Raw genomic sequence first — 23156 nt, 5'->3', positions numbered from 1 at the left:
CCAAGCCCTACAGTGTCCAGGGCTCTGGTTGGCAGTCAGAGGTAGACTCCACAGGCTCTAGATCTCACCCCCTAGATCCCACCGCCTAAACAAAACCTTCCAGAGTGTAAGGATAACCGTAGCACCCCTCAGGGGTCACTTCCCAGCACACAGACATCAGGGGGACCTCATGGGTATCCAAATAGCAAACCCAGGAGCTGGGTTTGACTAGTCCCATTTCACAGACAAGGAACCAAGGCTACAGAGGGAAGCAGAGTGACTCTTGGAACCATGGCCTACTGATGGCTCCATGTGTCCCCCCTTCCCATCCTGATAGTACCTATAACTTGACTGGGACACACATCACCTCCATGCCACCTCCAGCCAGCCTCAGAGCCAGTGGCTGACCTCATGGCACGGGGGATACAGCTGCAGAGGGCTGAGAGGTGCAGGGAGCTGAGAATGGCCGAGGAAGGGGCTGGACTGAGGCGGGGACATGGAAGCAGCTGGTTTTCACATCAAGAACTAGAAATTTGCGTTCTCTCTGGGCTCTGCGGTAGGCTAGTTACATCCCTCACCCAGTCTTTGTTTCCTCACCTGAAAGGTGAGGGGGTTAGACTAGACGATCTCTACCATCCTGTGCAGCCTGAAAATCCTGCTGGTCTCCCCGGCTTCTGTTCTGGTAGCCTCCCAAGTGAGGTGTGCAAGACACTTGTTGGGGTGCAGGGAAGAGCACTATCGAGACGATCATTCGGCTTTGCTCAAGGTACAGACCCACCGACACCACTCAGGCCGTCAGACAGCCTCGTGTCTCGTGTCTCCAGAAGTCTCTGGAGAGAAGGGGAAAGTACTTTGAGAAGGGATGGCAAGGATGCCCCTGCTCTCTTTTCAGGAGTTCAGTATAGTTAATTTAACCTGGTTAAGGAATCCAAATTAATCCAGACTAATTAATCCAGATTGGCTTTGTAGATTATATTAACCAGTTTGAACAAAACTAATCCTCACAAAATGGACAAGTGGTTTTAGAAGATTCCCATCTGAGGGTGCCTGGGTGGCTCAGTGGGTTAAGCCTCTGCCTTTGGCTCAGGTCATGATCCCAGGGTGCTGGGATCCAGCCCCGCATTAGGCTCCCTGCTCAGCGGGGTAGTCTGCTGCTCCCTCTGCCTCTGCCTGTTGCTCTCCCTGCTTGTGCTCTCACTCTCTCTCCCTGTGTCAAATAAATACATCTCAAAAAAAAGAAGAAGATTGCTATCTGAACAGTGGGTTGTTAGTGGTTCTAATAATATGAGTACTGTTGGACAAGAAATTAACACTTGGGTTTCTGGCTATGTCACATCCGCAGCCACAAGAAGGGGGGAAAAAAACAGTGACAAACTAATCAAGTCTGATAAGAAGTCAGCCTGAGCTGTTTTTTAAATTGGGGGGGTACACTATTTGAAATACAGCTTTAGAGTCACTCTGGTTAGTGATGAATCTCGCCTCATGTATACGTTGTGCCTTGTAGCTCCTGAGAGTAGTAACATGTATAAAATATAAAATATTGGTGGGTGGGGTTCATTTTTTTCTCTTTTGAAGAGTACATGATCAGGAAAAAAAAAAAAAAGCCTCCCTGCTTTAACTTCCTGGTCCTTTCTCTGCAGCTGCCCCTTCTGACAAATCACCTCATTTGTGATTTGTTCAGGTAGGGTGTGATTTCTCCATTCTTCTGCCTGTTCCCCGGGCAGACACCCCATTGCTACCTCCGGGTCCACAGAACCCAGCGCAGGGATCTGTCTCCAGCGGGAGGCATGAAAAATGTAGTGTGAGTCGATGTGTCCCAATTTACCTTTCCCACTGTAGGGCTGCAGCTGTGCTGACCTTTCTGGTAGCAAAGACTTGGGGTCTGTCTCCCCTCCTGACCCTAAGGAGCCCCATTCTTCTCAGCGTAAACCACAGTCTGGAGAAATGCAGCCCACCTTTCAAAGTCTGAGTCTCAGGAAGGTCCAGCTACGGTGAATGACCACCCCACCCCCGCGCCTCACAATTAGAAGCCTTCTTCCCCAGCCATGCTTGGAATTTGTCCCTCTGAGAACAGCAACACAGATAAGGAAAAAAATATTTGGTACTGTATCCAGTCACAGGATCAAAGGAAACTTTGTTCCATGTCTTAGAGGACTCTCCCAGGCTGGGGTGCCAGAAATCCAGATCCCATTCCCATAAAGGTTCTGCCCTTTATGGATGTCCCTGGACAAGCTGACTCAATTTCCCTTTCTGTACCCCATGAGCTCTTGAGGTCTGGCCAGTGCTACTATTCTAAGAAGTGAATCTAGGATCTTTTGCGGGTACCTGCTCCACTGAGTGGTTCTCAGCCCCCATCTGGAGGATTTGAGTCTGGTCTGGGCTCCAACCTAGGTGTCAAATGGGGACAGCTTGGAACATTATGGGGAGGCAATGAAAATGGGGAGATGGGAAACTGAGTCACACAAGAAACCCCCCTCCCTTCGTGGACCCAGTGCAGGGCCACGTGGTCAGGGGCCTCAGCTCTCTGAAAGGTTGCCATGGGGCGAAGGCCGTGGGTGCTGTTGGTGGGGCTGGAGGAACAGAGGCAGGGCGGGAGGGGAACTGGGGATTTCCACTCAGTGGAAGAAGGAAGTGTGACAGTGGATCTGCCCTGTTCCCGGAAGGAGTAAGCTTCCCATCACTAGAATGGTACAAGCCAAGACCCTCAGACTTTTCAGACAGAATGGTGTGGAAAGGAGGACAGAGAGCTGGGCTGGAGGTCCACCCAGGTCCCTGAGGCTGGGCAGTCCTGTTTTTTTGCCCCAGATGTAATAAGATCATTTGAGAACAGGAGTGAGTGCGTCTGGCTCAGAATTAGATTAGATAAGAATTAGAGCTTTAAATCAGCACAGAGGGGTTGGGGGAGGGGCACGAGGTTTTCTCTGCTGCCAGCCTGTTAACGGGGTTCGGGTGCCTCCCAACACAGGTGATCCCCTCCACCCCCAAATCTTTAGATCTTTAAGCATTGCTACATGGAGGAGAAAAAACGACATGGACACTTTGTGCTTCTGGTTTAATCTGTAAGCTCTGGTCACCTTATGCATTTTTGTTAAACGTTCATTTCAACCCATTAATACAGTTAAATACGGTAGGGCAGTGCCTAGCCCACAGTGAGTACTCAGTAGAATGCTATTATTACTTATTTTGAATTTATCTTGGATTTGCCATGTGCCAGGCAGCGTTCTAAGTGCTTGCCATATATGAATTCATTTACTACTTTAGGATGACAAAACCTAAGACCTGGAGAGGTTGACTGGCCTGCCCAAGGTGTCCCAGCGGGTATGTGGTGAGACCAGTGCCTGAGCCAGGCCTGACCGTGTCCGTAGCCATCTCTGCCTCCTCTCCATGTGGTCATACCCCACAGTAAAGAAACAAAGCACGTGTGCCCCCCCCCCCACCCCCGTTCTCCCTTCAGAGCCTCCCTAAAGCCTCAGGACGGTTGCAAGCAGAGATGCACATTCCCATTGTACAGATGGGGCCCTGGGGCCCAGAGAGGGCAATGACTTGAACAGGGTCACACAGCCAATGGAGGCAGAGCAGACTGGAGCTGGGCCCCTGGTCTCAGAACGTATCTGTGCCTTCCCTGCGCAGAGTGGGGCTCCCAGCCAAGCCCAGGGAGAGTCCCTGTGAGCCGGTACTGCTCCCTCAGCTCTTTCTTCCCCAAGAGCAGCGGGAGCCAGCCCCGCAGAGGGTCAGGAAGCCTGCAGGAAGGGGATGGGAAGAGAACTCCTCTGTCCAGGCACAGATCCTCCAGGCCTTTCCTGAAAGTGCCTGGGAAAGTTGTGAGGACGCTTGCCCTATAGCAGCCCCTCTGCTGAGGGCGGTGTGGGCAGAGAAGGCCCCACTAGCCAGAAGTGAAAGGGGTGGGAGGGGTGCTTGGGTGGCTTAGTTGGGCGACTGTTGATTGCCTTCAGCTCAGGTCATGATCCTGGAGCCTCGGGATAGAGTCCCACGTCAGGCTCCCTGCTCAGCGGGGAGCTTGCTTCTCCCTCTGACCCTCCCCCCTCTCGTTTTCTCTCTCTCTCTCTCTCTCTTTCTCATTCTGTCTCTCAAATAAATAAGTAAAATCTTAAAAAAAAAAAAAAAAAAGAAAGAAAGAAAGAAGGAAAGGGGGAGGAGGACGGCCTCCCCGAGGAAAGTAGAGCAGGAAGGGTGGAGCCGGCTGATGGCCTGGGAGAGCCAGGGGAGAGCCTCCCCGAGGAAAGTAGAGCAGGAAGGGTGGAGCCGGCTGATGGCCTGGGAGAGCCAGGGGAGAGCCAGCCGGATACCTAGGGGCTGCTAGCTCTTTTCTTCCTTTCTTATTGGGGCAGAATTTACATCACATAAAATTTGCCATTGTAACCATTTTTAGTTCTGTGCCCTGGAGTACATTCACGCTGTTTGTACAACCAGCACCACTGTGATTTTTAAATTTTGATCTCACAATAGCCTATTCTGTTCTTTAATGGTTTTGCTGACATGCCTTAATGAAAAGTGTGCGCTCGGTGCTGAAATTACCACGCTTGACAAAAAGGACCTCGTGTCAGAGCTTCCCCCATGCCAGGCATTGCTTTAAGGTATTTTATTTTATATTTTTTAAATAGTTTTCTAGAAAGATTTTATTTTTTTATTTGCCAGAGAGAAAGTGAGAGAGAGCCGACTCCCCAATGAGCAGGGAGCCCCATGTGGGCTCGATCCCAGGACCCTGAGATCATGACCTGAGCTGAAAGCAGATGCTTAACCGACTGAACCGCCCAAGCACCCACTGTAAGGCATTTTAAATGAATAAACTCATCGAATCCTTACCATTTCCCTGTAAGTTAGGTTCTGTCATTGACCCCAGTTTACAGATGGGAAGACTGTAACACAGACAGGTTTTAGTATCTTTCCCCACATCCCTCCCTGGCCCACCAGTTGCTGCCGTTTGTTGAGGACTCACTGTGCGCCAGTCTAACGGCTCTGTTCAGCCTTGGCGCCATTTCATAGCAACGTGGGGAGAGGTCGGTGTCCATGTAGTTGCGAGATCTAGAGGAGAGTCTGGGTTTCTCTCTGGGTCTGACCCTGAAGCCTGTGTCTTGACCACCCGACCTTGATGCCTGGAGTTCAGAGGGTGAAGCTGGCTGCCGAGCACCCGCTGGTTCTTGAGGACTGGCCTGAACCCCCGTTTGTATATTGAGAATATTTGCTAGATGGAAAGGCAAGAATCACAGCCCCCAGTGGCCCCCAGTTAGGAGGCGGTTGTGTGCTCCTGGAGCGTTTGGAGGACAGGTTCCTGCTGTCTCGTGGTTGTGTAATCTCAGAGAAGTGCTCTGAGAGGAGCACAGCTGGCTGTGTCCACGTGATGGGGGTAACTGCCCCCAGCCCGAGGTGGACGTGAGGAGTGAACCCAACAGGAAGGACTCCGCAAATCACAGAGCTGGCTTGTAGGGCGGTGGCTCTGGGTGGTCCCCGGTCAACTGCTTGACGGTCACCTGGGAACTTGTTGGGAATGCTGGTTCTCAGACGCCGCTACTGAATTGCTAACTCAGAGACTCCAGGATGGGCCCAGCGATCTGGGGAGTGAATCAGCCTTCCAGGTGATTCTGGTGCACTCCTGGGTTGAGACCTGCTGTTGGAAAGCTTCATGCAGAATGTGCATGAGACACGGGCACCAGACCTAGCGGAGAGTCCGTCTTGGGCTGGAGGGGCCTCCTCAGCCTGGGCTCTGGTGGACGGCCTGCCCTCCCTGGTCCATGGGCCCAGTCCGAACAGATGATTCAGGAGGAGCTCAGGGAGGCTGGAAATGGGGGGACGGTGGCTTGGCTGTCCTCCCCCGGCCGCTGTTGCAGCTGCTACCTGAAGAATTGATGAAGGCCAAGCATTATGTCCAAGTTCCTAAGCAAGGGGGTGGAGAAGTAGGAAGGGATGGCCAGTGCCCCACCCCCCCGCCCATGTGCTCGGCTGGGCTGCCCAGGCAGGAGCAGGAAACAGGCAGGCAGACCCTCAAGCATATCTGGGGACTCAGCACAGGAATGGGTTGAGGGGGAAAAGGAGACTATTTTTTGATGTAAAACCCCAGTCGCTGGCTGAGATGTGGCCTACAAGCCAGGCCTCCCGGCTCCGTGGCTCTCTCAAATTGCTGACACCTGTGGAGACAGGTCAGCCCTTGACTCCTGGTCAGCAAGCCCAAGGCTCTGCGCTCTCCCCCAATCAGGCACGCACTTTTCCTCCCAAGCCCAGACCAGGAAGGCCTTAGAATCTTCTTCCCCCCTCCCCATCTTTATGCCCCACGGCTTCCCCCTCCAGCCGACTACAACCAGCCATGAAACAGAACCCACTCACCCACCTGTTTCTTCCTTAGATACAAGCCCAAAGTTGAGGAAAGAAAATACTTCCTCTGGCCAGACATTCTTTTTTTTTTTTTTTTTTTTAAAGATTTATTTATTTATTTATTTGACAGACAGAGATCACAAGCAGGCAGAGAGGCAGGCAGAGAGAGAGGAAGGGAAGCAGGCTCCCTGCCGGGCAGAGAGCCAGACGCAGGGCTCGATTCCAGGACCCTGGGATCATGACCTGAGCCGAAAGCAGAGGCTTCAACCCACTGAGCCACCCAGGCGCCCCCTGGCCAGACATTCTAACTACCTAATAGCCAGACCCACATTTCGTGGCAGCCGTCACGTCGCCACACCCCTGGTTTCAAACTGACATCTTCCCGTGGTCTCAGGTGCCAAGGCCTTAGCCAGATTCGGAGCCCTTGGCCGGTACCTCGTTGGCGGGGCCCTCGCTGCTCCCTTGCCCAGACCCCAACCATACCTGACCCCTTGTGGTTTGTTCCCTGGCTGTGTCTTTCACTTCCTCCACCTACAGCACGCACCCCATCACTCTGTGCTCAGCTCACCCGACTCAGCCTTTCCGGCTGGCCTCAAACAGACCTGCCCCGAGGCTCTCACCCACTCCTGGGATTTCCATCTTCCCGCTGCAGCCTGGTCAGTCCCTTTCACCCTGAACTGAGCTCACTGGTTCCATGTTGACCTCTCCCATCAACCTGATCCCCTGGGGGGTAGAAGTCCCTGCCAGGATCATCCTCGCTGCTCCCCCACAGTGCCCAGCACAAGCCAAGCTCTGGGAGGGCCCCAGGAATGCAGGTTGGTGTCACCCTGGGCCCCAGGGTCCCAGCAACAGGGCAGAGTGGGAGCTGACTTTGTGGGCTGGAGGTGGCCCCCGCACTGGCAGGTGCCCATCCCAGAACAGGGGCTGGAGGGCTTCTGCTCACTGTAGAACCCCGAGCCAGGCACTCTCCCAGTCTGGGCTTCAGTGGCCCTCTCTGTCCAAAGACAGATTCAGAAGCTCCGCTGGGAGATGAATGGTGAGGAAGCAGTGGAACCTCCAGACTGTCACCCTCCTGAAGGTGGCTTTAGAAAGTCCCCAGTGACCCTTGTCTCTTGAAACTCTCAGATAAGGAGATTGTGGGGCAATAAAGATGCCTGAAGTTTTGGTCTGGGCCTGACTTAGGGGAATAAACAGGAAGAAGCCAGGTTCTGTCTCTCTAGAGGAGCAAGGCAAGAAGGGCCCTAGGCCTCCAAGGACTGGGACAGCTGATAGGTAGCTCCATCATCCTCCCGGTCCCGGGTTTTGGTGCATGTGGGCTGCAGAGCTTTCAGTGGACTATCCTAACAGTCGGGCAAGGTAAGAGTATTACCTGCCTGAGAAAACGAAACCCGAGAGGGGATGGAGATTTGCCCAAGGTCATGGAGCAGACTGGTGTCAGAATCAGGGCTCTCCCACCTGACCAGCATACTCGCTAGGAAAATTACAGGCTCAGCGCACTCCCCGCCCTGCCCACCGTTCCTCGTGTCCAGAGAGGGGTTCAGGAGAGGCTCATGGCGTGAATGGAAGCTAGTCCAGGAGCCAGGTGGGTCCCCCTGCACCCCCCCCCAAGGTACCTGCTTGTGGGATCTGGCCTGCGTGTGGGCAAAGCAGAGGGGAGAACCATTCGGACTTGGCAGTCTGATGGCCGAATGGCTGGAAGGCTGGACAGAGGGAGCAGGCAGGAGCGTAGGCAGCAGGACCAGGGGAGGGAAGAGCACAACCACAGCTGAGCTCTTTCTTGGTACCAGAGGTTTGCAAGGTATTTTACAGCCGTTACCTTGTTCAATCCTTGGTAAGTGTCTGTGAGGATACCCTTTTACCCATGTGCATGATGAGGCCCAGAGACAGGTTGAGGTCCAGGGTTTGAACCTGATTCTCCTCTCTCCCTGCGCTGGGCAGCCTCAGAGAATAGAGAGTGCTCTGGCTGGCGAGCTGGTGGTGGTTCTGTTGGGCCCAGGAAGGTGGAGGGAGACAAGGAGCATCCTAGGAGCCCAGTTAAGTACTTAACGTGGGCTGATTTGCTTCCAGGCAGAGAGAAGGGGCCATGAGCAAAGATGGTGTGCCTGGGAAAACAGTGCTTTGAGGGGAAGGCAGATAAACCATTTTGGCTAAAGGTTGAGTTTGTGGAGATGAGATGTGGCCAGTGGAGTGTGGGGCCCCACACCCCAAATCCAGTAGAGGGCTTGATCCTGAGGACAGAGGGGATCTGGGGTAGTGGGTCTTAAGGGAAATGATGGTGTCTGAGTGAGGTCAGGAAAGGAGCCCTGGGCTGGGGTAGGGGCAGAAAGGGAGTGAGGCCCAGAGAAAAGGCTGGCTAGGCTTTGCAAGACTTGAGGGAGGGGTAGAGGACAGTGGGGGGCCGTGGGGCAGAGGAGGTCAGGCTGTCACTGGAGGTGCCCTGCCCCTCTTTGGTGCCAGGGCTCTGGGCAGTGTCAGATGTCAGGAGGAAGCTCTCCCTTGGCCTAATCTCATCAGGAGGAGAGAGGCATTTTCTTGGCTCTGTCTGTGACTCAGGCTGTATTTCCTGTGGGCCTGCCGGGAGGCATCTGTGCTGGACCAGAAGGACCAGAGACCTGGAAGAAGGGAGATGGGCGCAGGGGAGGGGCCCCACAGCAGAGAGAACCTGGAGACGGGGCTGTTTTTACTTGCCAGCTGGGCTGTGCTGATGGAGGAAATCACAAGGCTTCCTCTGTCTTGCCCAGCACCACTGCCACCCAGAACCCACCAGGAACCCCAGTCTCCTCGACACAGGGCTGAGCACGGCGGCCGGCTTCCACCCTGAGGGCTTTGACCCTGCCGGGGAGATGCACACATACATTCTTCAGGTTTCTCTCCACCAAGAGGGATCACTAGTCAGCTTTTCATGGGTGCTTGTCTGCTCCCTCCACCACTGTAGTGGGCACCAGGGGTCAGAACTCTGTGCTTAGGGGGCTGCTTTGCACTTTCTGGTTTGGGATTTTTACTCAGATCTCCAAAATGCTGGGCCCTCAACACATACCTGTCACATACGACATCACATCCTAGAGTGCGGTAAATTCAGGACCACAGCAGTCTTAACAGCAAACATTTGTTGACCACTAAGTATGCACCCAACATCACTCCATATGCTGTGTAGATTATCTTACTGAATTGTCCGGGGAGCCCTGTGAGAGAGTGTGGACCCAGGACTCAACAGTTTGGCTTCAAATGCCGAGCTCAGCCGCCTACTAGCAGCTGTGTGATTTTGGACAAACTGCTTAACCTCTCTGGGCCCCCAGCTTTCTCCTCTGTAAAAATGGGATGATAACAGGGGATTGCTTTGAGGATTGAGTTAGGACACGGAGCCTACCTCGTGCAAAGTAAGCGATGCGGTAGCTGTTAGTTGTTACTGTGCCCAATTTCGCTGGTGAAGGAACAGACATGTGAAGTCACCCGCCCAAAGTCACATAGGTGTGGGGGACTGTAGTAACTCTGTAGTTACACTGTTAACTGGGTACCCAGTAGCCACATGTAGGGCACGTGGAACATTGCTAAGGTGATGGAGGAGCTGCATTTTACATTTTATTTCCTTGTATTTCACTGTGACTTTAATCTAGAAGCCACAAGGGCCCCGTGTCGGACAGAACCGGGGTGGGGGTCCCACACCCAGTGATCTAATGTCCCTTATGCTCGTGTGCCTTCGAAGTCGCAGCCCGCGGCCCCGTGCTTTAGCAGGCTAAGATCACGCCATCTCCCACCTTCCTGCCCTCGGCCATGTCCCTGGGAGGCGTCCACAGACACAGAGCAGGGACAGCACTGCCCATCCCCCGCCCCTGCACCCCGGTGTCAGCAGGGGGCCTGGCCCAGAAGAAGCAGTGCACCAACAGCAGATGAAGCTTGCTGATTGAATTAAGGCAGCTTCACCTTCCTTGACAAACCTTGTGTTCTTCTGCTTTGAAAGTGCCGTGCTCTGGTTCAGGATGTTGGGCTCTTCAGGAAGTCTGTTCTAGGGCCTCAATGAGCAGGTTGTCTGAGTCACTTGTAACCTTGACTCTGACAAGTTGTTTGTGAATCAGATAACAGTTTTCTGGAGACCTCTGAGGTTGGTGGGGTGCCCAACTTGCCCGTTTGCCCAGGACTTTCCCAGGCATTTTCCATTTTAGCATCAGGAGTACGTCCCCAACTCTTCTCCCCACATCCCGGGCAAAGCAGGACAGGTGATCCCCCTGCTTCTGTGGAGAGCGACAAGGCCTCTTCTCTCTCTGAAGGAAGGAAGAAAACTAAGCCAGTGGGGTGAGACCCTGAGGCCCCAGGTCCCCGGCTCCCGCTGTGTCACTGCAGACCCTGTTGCTGGCCCGTGGAAGGCAAAAATAGAGATTATGCCAAGAAGTGACAAATAAACCAGGGCCTGGCCTCAGATGAGCAGAAACTCGTGAGCAGAAACTGTGGATAAAATTCTCACTAGCAGGAAGTCACTAAGACCTGTGGTTTCTTCTTTCTGCCTGGTGAGAAAGGAAGCCTCCTTGGGAATGGCTGGTTAAGCAGAGACGCGTGTCGACAGCAGGGCGCCTTGACCTCACTTGGGCCTTGCTTCTTGATCCAGGTGTCCTGCATCCTTCAGGGGTGGATCAGAGGCCCTGATAAGGATTCAGGATGAAAGGGAAAGATTTCCTGTCAAATTTGGAGCCAAGGTCAGGATCAGGATAAGCCCTATGATGGATAATAGTTTGGTCAGGGATTGGAGTCAAGGTGAGGGACCCACCCATAATTAGGTGTTTGTTAACTCTTGGTCTTCGTAGATCACCTTCAGAGTATTCTTTTTCTTACCATAGTCTTTTTTTTTTTTTTAAGATTTTGATTTTTGGGACGCCTGGGTGGCTCAGTTGGTTGGACGACTGCCTTCGGCTCAGGTCATGATCCTGGAGTACCGGGATCGAGTCCCGCATCGGGCTCCCAGCTCCATGGGGAGTCTGCTTCTCCCTCTGACCTTCTCGCTCATGCTCTCTCTCACTGTCTCTCTCTCAAATAAATAAATAAAATCTTTTAAAAAAAAAAAAAAAAGATTTTGATTTTTATTTATTTGACAGAGATCACAAGTAGGTAGAGGTGGGCAGAGAGAGAGAGGAGGAAGCAGGCTCCCCGCTGAGCAGAGAGCCCGATGCGGGGCTCGATCCCAGGACCCTGAGATCAGGACCTGAGCTGAAGGCAGAGGCTTTAACCCACTGAGCCACCCAGGCACCCCTTTTTTCATTTTTTTAAGCCTAGGAAACCATGGTTCTAATTCCCCTCTCTTAACTGCATTGACCTAAGCATGGTGATTTTTGACCTTCTCCCGAGGCAGGAGCACTGGGCAGGTCTTAAGAAAACAAATAACACTGCAAATCTTCCATGAGGAACCACAAACTTACAAAGGGATCATAGTAGCCAGCAGCACCAGACCCCTACCCTCGCCTGAGTCTAATGCTAAATTAGGTCAAGTCACGCTTTCCCTGAGGCCAGGAACAGGCAATTAATGAATAATCCATAATGCTAGTTTGTGCCACACCCAGTTCATCCCGCAGCTAACCCTTGTCCCGCAGTGAGACCCGGTTGGGCTGGGAAGACAGGCCTTGGGGGGCCCAGCGGGAAAGGTGTGTGTGTGTGTGTGTGTGTGTGTGTGTGAGAGAGAGAGAGAGAGAGAGAGAGAGAGAAAGAGATACACATCAGAGAGGAAGGCGTGCAGGAAGAGGGGCCTCTGAGGCAAGCCTTGGCTTCTGCTTCCCACCTCCCATTGCTCCTGTTAGTTTGATCTTGGTTAAGTCACTTCCCCGGCACCTCAGTTTTGCCCTCAAGTGGGACAAGAGCCTGCACCTACCTGGCAGGGGAGCTGGAAGGGATGGGACAGGCACCAAGCCATTCTCCTGTCAGGCGTTAAGAAATAAACTCAATGGGATGTTAAAACCCAGAGATGACTAATCTTTTGGGGCGGGGCGGGAAGCAGGGAATTTGCAGCCCACAAAGCCTAATCCCGTGGCATCAGGCCTGCTAGACACGCATGGGGATAGCAGCCGCACAAGCCACCCCCCCACTTTGCACCCCAGCGAGCCAGCCTGCCACACCTAAGAAGGCATGCTGTGGCTTTGATGTGGGCCCACTGGATGGCACTAGGCAGGACAGGACTGGTGGCAAGGGCTAAACCTGGCCCAGATAGGCCGTTCTGGCCCAGCCCATGGGCGAGGGCCCTCCAGGTCCCAAGGGCCCACTGCAGTCCACATTACCAGACAAGTGCCTGCTTGTGGGGGAAATAAAATCCATTCTCTGAATTGCTGAGTCCCTAAATTCATTTATGCACAGATAACACCCATGCACGCCCAGATGCAACCGAACACCCAAAGAGATGCCCACGTGCTTGCACACCCGTGCATATGATGAATGCTGCACTCATGCACGCATTTGCACACAGCACACATTTGCACAGACTTCACCCACGTATATGGGTGCACACTCCCATACTGCGGGCAGAGGGAGAGACGGCCAGGCTTGGCTCCATCCCCCACTTCTGCACGTTTCCATCTGAGGCAACAGGTCTGGAAGAACTTTGCCAGGGGAGATAAGGCGCCTGGGGTGGGGTAGGGTGGGGTAGAGTGGGGAGTGGAGTTGGGGGCAAGGGGACAGAAGGTCGTGAACACAGTTTTAGCTTTCTGTCGCTGTTCCACAGTCACTGGCTTCAACAATGGAAGCAAAGAGCCCTCTTTCCAGAAGGTGTCCACGTAGTTTCCTGAGCCTTGTTTTACTTTTCTGTAAAGTGGGGGTGAGAATGGCCGTGATGCCTCTGCTTCCAGGCTGAGGCGAGATCAAGCATGTGATGGGTAGGAAGGAGACTTCTCATCACCGTCATTATCTGCGGGAACCTGGAGCTGGAGGCTGGGGGGGTGGGGGCTGGCTTCAGCCCTCAGCTCCAGCTTGCTCGCTGTGTGACCTCAAGTGGGTTCTCCTTTGCTTCTCTGCCTCAACTTCTCTGCCTCTGTAGTGGGGAGCAAGGTAGCAGCTACCTGTTAAGTCCATACAGGGAAGCACGGGGAATGACACCGGGCACGTAGCAAGCACCCTGAAAACTGTGAGTTGTCATTGCCGTGGAGTGACTGAGCTGAAAGAGGGTCCTTGCCCGGGCCTCTTGAGGCCTCCTGACCCTGACCCTGACCCTGGGCGGGGAGCCATCCCTCAAGTGTGGGGCCGAGCGCCAGGCTGTGAAGGAAGAGCACCAGGGGTGGCAGGAGGGGCCCAGACGGGTGATGCCGCTTAGGTCAAGGTGATTTCTGCAGCTACCACTGGCCCTCTTACCCCACTGCCCACAGCACGTGACACAAAGGCCAGCTTATCCCCCCGCCTTGCTTTTCCACTGACCTGTCCCCCTTCTCTGTCCCCTCTGCCCTGCTTCAGCCCAGGTGATCCTCACCTCTCACCTGTTCCATGCTGTCTTGCTCTTGGCAATCAAGGGAATCACCCAAAAGTGAGCTCAGCTCCTCGGCCCCTGTTGGAATCCCTGCAGCAGCTCTGCCTTGCCCTGAGAGTTTAAGTTCTTTTCCATGGCTCCTGAGATGATGTGAGTCCTGCCTCCCTGCCTACCTCTCCCTCTGGGTTCCTATGGTCCAGCCACACCAAGCATAGGTGGCCATCGCCAGGCTACCACTCGTTGGGGCTGCTCAGGGCAGGGTGTTGGGACGGATAGACTGCCCTCCGTGACAAACAGCCCCACTTGCTCAGTGGTTCGCTCTGCCGGTTTATGTCTCTGTCACGCCATGTGTCCAACATTTGCTGCTGCTGAAGGTGAGGCAGAGTTGGGGGGCTTGGAGCTGAGCCTGCTGACTTGCCCCCTGCTTTCCTACCCCTAGCCCCGGCCCAAGGCAGCTCCTCAGCTGCCATGTAATGACCAAGAGCCTAGGGACATCTTGGTCCTTGCTGTTCTTTTGTAAGAAGGTCCCCAGGACCCATTTCCCTCAGGACCCAGTGCAGAGAAAAGATGGGCTACACCTAGCATGTGTCTTATATCTTCCACACACTGATTAAATCCCTTTCCAACTCGGTTTCCCTTATTGAATTGGCCACTGAGAGGCTCAGACCCACGTCAGAGGAGCACCTCCACTGTGTGGTGGATCTGACAGCACACATTCAGTAGCTCAGCTCCCCCGAATCTCGGGGATCTCTTTGTTCCTGCATTTTCCCTCTGTCCCCATTGCCTCTCTGTGGCTTTTCCATGTGCTTCTATCTTGCGTGCTCTCCACTTCTGTAAGGCTTCTTACATCCTTTCTGGGACTGGATGGACGTCAATTAGTCTCTCCCTGCATTCTGGGCGGCTTCCTGGAGCTCTAGCAAATGTATCTCCTGAAAAGAGAGTTGAAATGGCTGAGCTATGAAGGACAGATCTGTCCCAGGAGGCTGGTGGGCTTCCTGGGGAGGGTTGGGCTCACATGTCAGACCCCCAGTCATTGTGACCTCTTTTTTTTTTTTTTTTTAAGATTTTATTTATTTATTTATTTATTTATTTAACAGAGAGAGATCCCAGGTAGGCAGAGAGACAGGCAGAGAGAAAGGGGGAAGCAGTCTCCCCACTGAGCAGAGAGCCCGACGCGGGGCTCAATCCCAGGACCCTGAGATCATGACCTGAGCTGAAGGCAGAGGCTTAACCCACTGAGCCACCCAGGGGCCCCCACCGTGACCTCTTGAGGTCAACAGTCTAATCTTGTGCCTTTGAACTTAACCACAGAGCAGATGCCTTCTTTGTGCTAACCCTGGGGGTGCCCAGCCAAACATGCCTGCCCTTGGGAATTTCCTAGAGCCTGGGGGTGAGCAGAGCTCTGTGCTGGGCACTCCTGCAGCAGAGCTCCAGGTCTTTCTCTGAGGAACCTGCCGGTGGCAGAGGAGGTGAGCCCTGACACCAGACGCAGGAATCAGGGCATGCAGTGTCGGGCCTGAGGGCAGGCAGGAGACACAGCTGGTGGCGTTAGAAGAGAGGAGAGGACCGGAGCTCTGCTACCTAAGGTAGCAAGGAAGACTCTGGAGGAGGGCCCTGGGTGCTGAAGAAGGGAGGGTTTGGGCTTGTGGAGATGGGTACAAGGATTACTGGGAAGGGCAGGCCAAGCAGAGGGGGAAGACTAGGGACTGGAAATGCAAGAGGTACAAGGTACAAGGTACAAGGGAACCTGGGAGGTTCTTTATCTAGAAAGTACGTTTTATTTATTTTTTTTTTAAGATTTTATTTATTTATTTGACAGAAATCACAAGTAGGCAGAGAGGCAGGCAGAGAGAGAGGAGGAAGCAGGCTCCCCGCCGAGCAGAAAGCCTGATGCGGGGCTTGAACTCAGGACCTGGGATCATGACCTGAGCCGAAGGCAGCGGCTTAACCCACTGAGCCACCCAGGCGCCCCTAGAAAGTACATTTTAAAAGATGAGCAAGAAAAGGTGCATCTTGGAATATCGGAGGGGAACCTCACTGGAAGGCGTTGAGTGCCAGGCTGGCTTTGGCCTTTGTAGGGCGGTAGTCAGTCCAGAGTGACCAAGGGTGACCTCAGGTAGGGGAGGAGGGTGAGGAATACAACAGCTAGGCTTGGTGTCTCTCTGGCCTAGATGAGGAGCGTGGACGGGCAGACCCAGTGGGGCCAGAGCCTGGGGTCAGGGGTTTGACCCAGGCCGCAGCAGGGCTGGAAGGCCCCATGTGTTTGGCCGCTCATGAAGCTGAGACCCTCTTCTGCCATCCATGGCCTAGCCATGCTCACCCCTCCGGCTTGTGCTCTCTTCACTCCCATCGTCCCGTATCCATGTTTATGTGTGTGTGTGCATATATATATTTTTTTCTTTCTCACATTTCCTTGCTAATATTATAAAACCACATGTAATTCCTCAAACATTCCATGTTTGCTTCTCTCTCAGGGCCTTTGCTCAGGCTGTTCCATCTGCCTGGGACATCTTCCCCGCACCTTACCTTTTTCCCCGCCAACTCCTACTCATCCTTCAAATCACAACTCACTTGTCACTTCTTCTGGGAAGCCCTCCCAGACTGCCATGTACTAACCTTTATTATTATCTGTAGTATACCGGATCCCAGTGGCCCATCTTCCCACAGGATTCTTCACTTCTCTAAGGCGGGCTCAGGCTTACTCTCTCCAAACCCCCGGTGCCAGGTACAGGACCTCGTCACACAGTGGCGCTCAGTAACTAGAGTGAACAAATACGGGGCCGAATGAGGAGCTAAGGAAGCTCAAGATGCCTGGACGATAATCGTGATAGTAATTAAGACTGTAAATCAAGGGACCTATGATTTAGTCCTCACGACAAGTCTGTGAGACAGATGATTTTGTGATCCCCATTTTACAGATGGGAAAATCCGAGGCCGAAGAAGTTAAGTCACTTGCTCATCCAGCCGGTAAGAGGCAGAGCTGGAATTGGAGCCCAGGCAGGCTGGGTCCAGAGGACACAGTGTGACCCACATCGCTGGGCTGGAGTGGGGTGGGCCGATAGGAAATGGGAGTTTTCTCTCTGGCGTTTCTGCCCTTCGGATCGACAGGTGAAGAGATGACAAGCAAACAGGTCGGGGATAATCATACACCATCTCACCAGAACCACAGAAGTCGCCACAATGACATCCTGTTCGTTTGCTTGCCCTTGATAGCACCCTGTCCACATAGAGCCGACCGCTGCCCTGGTCCTGCCCTCTCCAGAGGGACTCCCCAGGTGTCTTGCTGTCAGCGTCACGAGCCTCACGCCCCGCCTTGTCCTGTTCGTTTCCCATAGATGTCATGGCATTCCCAGTACCGGAGCTCCAAATTTCGCCACGTCTTTGGCAAACCAGCCAGCAAGGAGAACTGCTACGACTCGGTGCCCATCACCCACAGCGTCCAAGACAATCACTTCTGCGCTGTGAACCCCTGTTTCATTGCAGTCGTGACTGAGTGCTCCTGTGGGGGGGCCTTCTTCGTCATTCCCTTGAACCAGGTAAGGCCACCGGCTAAGCTTCGGGCCCACACAGCCCTCTGGAGGCAGTGCAGACAGCGAAGTAGAAAGAGCCTGGGTTTCTGGTCTCATGCGTGGCTGCAGATCCTAACCTTGCCTCTTACCAGCCATGTGACCTTGAGTTCTTTCACTTCTTTGAGCCTTGGTTTCCTCATTGGGAAAAAAAGATACGTATCCTGGGATTTCTGCTTTTAGCAGTTGCCTAGCTACTCCCAAGACCTGTCTTCCACCCCATAGCAAAATAGCTCACTCCTGAATCAGATATAATTTGTAATGCATTGCTGGGCTCACAAGACATTGGGGAAATCGCCAAAGCCACCTCCCCTCCCCAACAAAAAGAAGCAAATCTTGAGTCAACAGCCTGAGAGAGGGAAGCGGGAAGCGAACAGAAAGCAGTAGCTTGTCCTGTAGGCAAAGGTTACCAGTATAGGTTACACTATATGCAATTGCTGATGTTTCACAGGTTTTTTTTAACCCCAAAGGGGTAGTTTCATATAACTTAACCTAACAGCAGACCTTTTCAGGATCCAACCGAGCCTGAGTCGGCTCAAGGCAGAATGTCCAAAGGGACTAGAGGGATAATGGCTACTAGTGCCTCTGGTTCCCAGCAGAGCCAGGCAGGGAGTGTCCCCAGAGGAAAGCATCCCGCATGTGGACAGAACTCCTACAGAGTGATGTTAGGCATGTGAGCCACCATGAATGAGAGTCAGCTGAAACAAGGAACAACAGGCTTAGACACCCTGTCCCTCGCCCCCTGACGAAGGACTTCAGAAGTTAAAATCATAACACAAAATGGAATCTCATACACCGAGTTTTCTGGTCCAAATGGAACTGAATTAGAAATCAGTTACAAAAGATAAATTTTAAATCCCCCTTGAGGAGTATCTCACCAGCAGCCCACAATGAGATACCACCACGACCACCAGATCGGGGAACATGTGAGGAGCTAGGAATCGTGAGTGGTGGTGAGGATGCGGAGCCTCGTGAACTCTCAGATGCTTCCAGGGACAGGGTGAACTGTCGCCTGTGTTTTGGAACCACACGTGGCAGTTTCTGGTAGAGAGGAAAATACACACACCCTGCGACCCCGAGATTCCACTGCGAGGTATGTCCACGCAGTGTTTCTGTGTGCCAGGACACAGTGACGACACTGTGCGTGGCATTGTGGTTCATATTGTCACCGAACTACAAAAACTCAAATGTCCAAAGAATTACATGAATAAATCGTGATGTATCCATACTAGGGAATGTACATAATCATGAAAAGGAAACAACATACATACATACCACAACATGGATGAATCTTTTTTTCTTTTAAAGATTTTATTTATTTATTTGACAGGGAGAGAGAGATTACAAGTAGGCAGAGAGACAGGCGGGGGCGGGAGGGGGGAAGCAGGCTCCCTGCTGAGCAGAGAGCCTGATGTGGGGCTCAATCCCAGGACCCCGAGATCATGACCCAAGCTGAAGGCAGAGGCTTAAACGACTGAGCCACCCAGGCACCATTTTTTTTAAAGATTTATCTATTTTTTTAAATTTTGTTTTTATTTATTTTTTTAAAAATATTTAATTTATTTATTTATTTGACAGAGAGAGAGATCACAAGTAGGCAGAGAGGCAGGCAGAGACAGAGGGGGAAGCAGGCTTCCCGCTTAGCAGAGAGCCTGATACGGGGCTCGATCCCAGGACCTTGAGACCATGACCTGAGCTGAAGGCAGAGGCTTAACCCACTGAGCCATCCAGGCGCCCCAAGATTTATCTATTTTAGAGAGAGAGAGCAGGAGGAGGGGCAGAGGGAGAGAGAATCTCAAGCAGACTCCGCACTGAGCACGCACGGCCCCCCCACACAGAGCCCGACACGGGGCTCGATCTCATGACGCTGAGATCAGACCCGAGCTGAAGCCGAGAGTCGGGACGCTCAGCCAACTGCACCACCAGGTGCCCCAAACATGGGTGAATCCTAATGACAGCTTTGAGGGAAAGATACCAAACAAATTATAAACTGTCTCCTTCTGTTTATGTAAAGATAGATACAGGCTAAATTAAACTCTACCTTAAGGGATGTATAAGTAAGTAGAAAAACTTTAAGAGCAAGCAAGACACTGTCCAGGAAACCAGGATAACTATCACCACCTGAGGGAGGGGGGGTGTTATGATCGGAAAGGGTCCCATGGTGGGGGGGTGGGGGGGTCTCCTTTGTGTTGCTCATAATAGTTCATGTCTTAGCCTGAGAGGGTGGCAGATATATGGGTAATTTATTTTCCAGCAATTCATTAAGCTGAACACTTATGTTTTATGCCTTTTTTATATGCTACATTTCACAAGATCGCATACATAAAGATGATACCGTAGAGTTCATGTGATTTTACAGTCCATTGCTGTATAACTTCCAAGGAACTGATTATTTCAATCTTTCGCAAACATTTCTGGAGAATAGGAAAAGAGGGATGGCTCCCCTCCTTGTTCTGTGAGCCTGTGTAACCTTGATTCCAAAACCAGACAAGGAGAGAACAAGAAAGGAAAATGACAGGCCAGCCTCACTCAAGATGTATGTAAAATGGCTAGCAAACCAAATCTAGCAGTGAATTTTAAAAAAAGATATATTCTAACCAAGTTGGATTTATTCCAGAAACTCAGGACAGTTTAATATTAATAAATCTATAAATGTAAATCATTATATTAACAAAGGAAAGGAGAAAGCCATATGGTCATCTCCATAAATACAGGAAAAAAGCCTTGGTAATACTCAGTTAACCATTCCTGATACAGATTCTTAGCAAACGAGGAAAAGAGAATTTCACTAACATAAGAAATAGAAGTTTTAAAACCTTTTGTTTAGATTCACCTCTTGCTAACATTCTGCCAGGTTTACTTTTTCTCTTGTATATCTTTCTCTCCATATGCGTATGTATAGAAATTTTGTTTTTGGTCCAGAATCCAGCTGAGAATCGTTCATTGTATTTGGTTGTCAAATCTCTTGCTCTACTTTATTTTGTGATACTGACATTTTTAAGGAGCTGAAGGACAGCTATTTTGCAGAACATTTTAAAATTTGGATTTTTGACATTTTTTTCCTCATGATGAGATATATAATATACATTTGGGGCAAGAATGTTAAACAAATGGCACTGTATCCTCAGTTGATTACATCCTGTGACATGTCAGTTTGTCCTATTATTGGTAATAATGGTGATATTTGATCTCCTTGTTAATGTGGTGCAAACATTTATAAAGGCGGAATGTTAGAAATAGCCATTTAGGGATGCCTGGGTGGCTCTGGCGTTAAGCATCTGCCTTTGGCTCAGGTCATGATCCTAGGGTCCTGGGATCGAGCCCCGCATGGGCTTCCTACTCAGTGGGCAGCCTGCTTCTCCCTCTCCGACTCCCCCTGCTTGTGTTTCCTCTCTCGCTGTGTGTGTCTCTGTCAAATAAATAAAAAAAAACCTTTTAAAAAAGAAGAAGAAGAAAAAGAAATATCCCTTTAAAATCAGCAATGAGCTTAATGGGTCATGCTGGCTGGCACCATAGGGCTGAAACACATGTTAAAGATGTAAGGATTAAAAAGGAAGACATAAAACCACTCTTATTTATAGATTGATTGCATACATAGAAACTCCCCCCAAAATCTGTGGTCAAATTATTAGAAAAATAGTAAGAGCGTTTGGAAGGTGGCTGGGTACAAAAAGTCAGGATACAAAAATGAATTGCATTTTTGTATATCTAGAACACTTAGAATTTGTAAACATTTGCAGTGGAATAAAAGAAGATTGGATATGAAGGAATAAACAAGGCTTAAAAGGAGAGAATTACAGAGCATTCTTGAAAGACCAATGTTAAGGTTAATATATGCTTCTACCTGTGATGAATTCAACTGCTCATTTCACTGTTCTGGCCATTACCTTTATGATAGCCTAAAATCTTTGCTAATTTGATAGAGGAAAGAGAATATCTTGTTTTAACTTATGACTTTTTTTTTTTTTTAATGAAAACCAAACATTTTCCCACACATTTGCCAATTAGTCATTTCTTTTGTGACTAGTCTCTGTTGATTTACTTAGGGGCAAGACTTACTGATCTCATTAATTTGTATGTACTTACTGTAGATCAGAGATATTAATCCTTTGCCTGCCATTCTTTTAATAAATATCATTTTTTGTCTGTTGTTAAAAAAAAAAAAGACCAATGTTAAAGATGACCCAAGTAAATGGAAATATGTACCATGTTCATGAATAGCCTCTCTTTCTCCCTTTCCTAAATCTCCCCAACATTCTCCTTTATAGGATATATTCCACAGCATATTCCTTTCTTAGGACACCATAACATGATTACTTCGCATTAGAGTCATTTATGTTCTTCTGCTAGTACCTCCTAACCTACTTGGAATAGTTGGGGCTTGGGGAGACAACTGGTACTTCGTGTGTGTGTGTGTGTGTGTGTGTGTGTGTGTATGTATGTATGTATCTCACATTTTGGGCATGTGGTTAGTGCTCATAAATTTTCATTGATTGAACAAATTACCCAGGGATTATTCATCTGAATAAATACAGAGAACATCACAAAGGGAATGTCACCACCCACGGTGTGGAGGTGAGACTGTACATATGCCCAAGGCAGTAATGCAGAGAACGGTCTGGCCGGAACAAATGAATGCTCTGTGTCGAAGGCGAGGAAGGGAAGTACCTTGGGGAAGTTGATTCGGGCCAGATGAGAAGGGTCTTGAATGCCAGGCTGAGAAGTGTAAACGGTATTCTAGAGCTGAGGTTTCTAAAGCTGGGGAGGAACAAGCGTAAAATGGGATTTCTGCAAAGACTTGAACTTGAAGATCAGAGTTTAGAGGTTCCCTGGAGATGACCCATTTGACTTGTTTCTCCCATGCTTTGGGAGCTTTTAAAAGATTCTACCCATCAAACAGACTAGATTCGTAATTAATTAAATAATTAGTGTATTTTTCAGATTTTTATTATTCAGCCTCTTTCAGAGCTATCACAATTTCTAACTCAATGAACTACCGATTATAAATAGGTACTAACAACTGACTTAAGAAAAGAAGTTGCTTTGATGAGTTGGAGTGTGGACCTGGGTAGGGAAAGTGGACCTAATTTAGAAAGGTAGGATGAGGGGGTGCCTGGGTGTCCCAGTTGGCTGAGCATCTGCCTTCAGCTCAGGTCATGATCCCGGCATCAGGCCCTGCACTGGGCTCCCTGCTCAGCAGGGATCCAAGCACGCCAGGAGCTGGGGAGTCACAAATCAGAGCTCACGCCTGCGTGTCAGAACACAGATGCTGATTCAGCGGGTCCGAAGTGGGGCAAGGCACTTCACATTCCAGCCAGCTCCAGACCTGAATTTCAAATAAACAGCGAATAACTTTTTTTTTTTTGCTTATTTTTTTTTCTTTGTACTTTTTTGTGTTGAGAGCATTTAAACTTTTTTGTGTTGAGAGCGTTGTAGATTCACATGCAATTATAAGACCTAACACATAGAGCTTCTGTGTACCCTCTGCCCAGTTCCCCCAACAGAAACATCTTGCAAGACTAGAGTACAGTATCCAAACCAGGATATGGACGCAGGTACAGTCTAGAAGCTGAACGCTGCCTCCAGCACAAAGATCCCTCCTGCTGCTCTGCCGCCCTCCACCTCTGCCCTCTCCTTAACCCCTGACAACCACTCATCTGTTCTCTTTTTTGAGCCTTGTGCCATTTTAAGAATGTCGTGTAAATGGAACCATACAACGGTAACCCTTTGGGCTTGACTTCTGTCACTCAGCATAATTCCCTGGAAATCCACCCAGGGATGGGTGATCCAGGATGGACCAATAGTGCCTCCTTTTTCTGTTGCTGCAGAGTATTAAGTGGTGTGCAGACATTTGT

At 50.8% G+C, this 23156-nt stretch overlaps 1 protein-coding gene across 1 annotated transcript in view; it reads left to right on the top strand.

Annotated features, from left to right (window-relative positions):
• The window catches only part of LOC111146131 (coronin 2A), a 42947-nt gene that overhangs the window by 3873 nt on the left and 15918 nt on the right, over positions 1-23156 (top strand). Inside the window, exon 2 of the mRNA XM_022501536.1 lies at positions 17071-17271. Within this exon, the coding sequence (XP_022357244.1) occupies positions 17071-17271 (201 nt within the window). The remainder of the gene's footprint in view (positions 1-17070; positions 17272-23156) is intronic.

This window comes from Enhydra lutris, unplaced genomic scaffold (assembly GCF_002288905.1).
Source record: "Enhydra lutris kenyoni isolate GAN:26980312 unplaced genomic scaffold, ASM228890v2 scaffoldscaffold13, whole genome shotgun sequence".
Classification (NCBI taxonomy): domain Eukaryota; kingdom Metazoa; phylum Chordata; class Mammalia; order Carnivora; family Mustelidae; genus Enhydra; species Enhydra lutris.
This window is presented reverse-complemented; position numbering and strand designations above follow the sequence as displayed.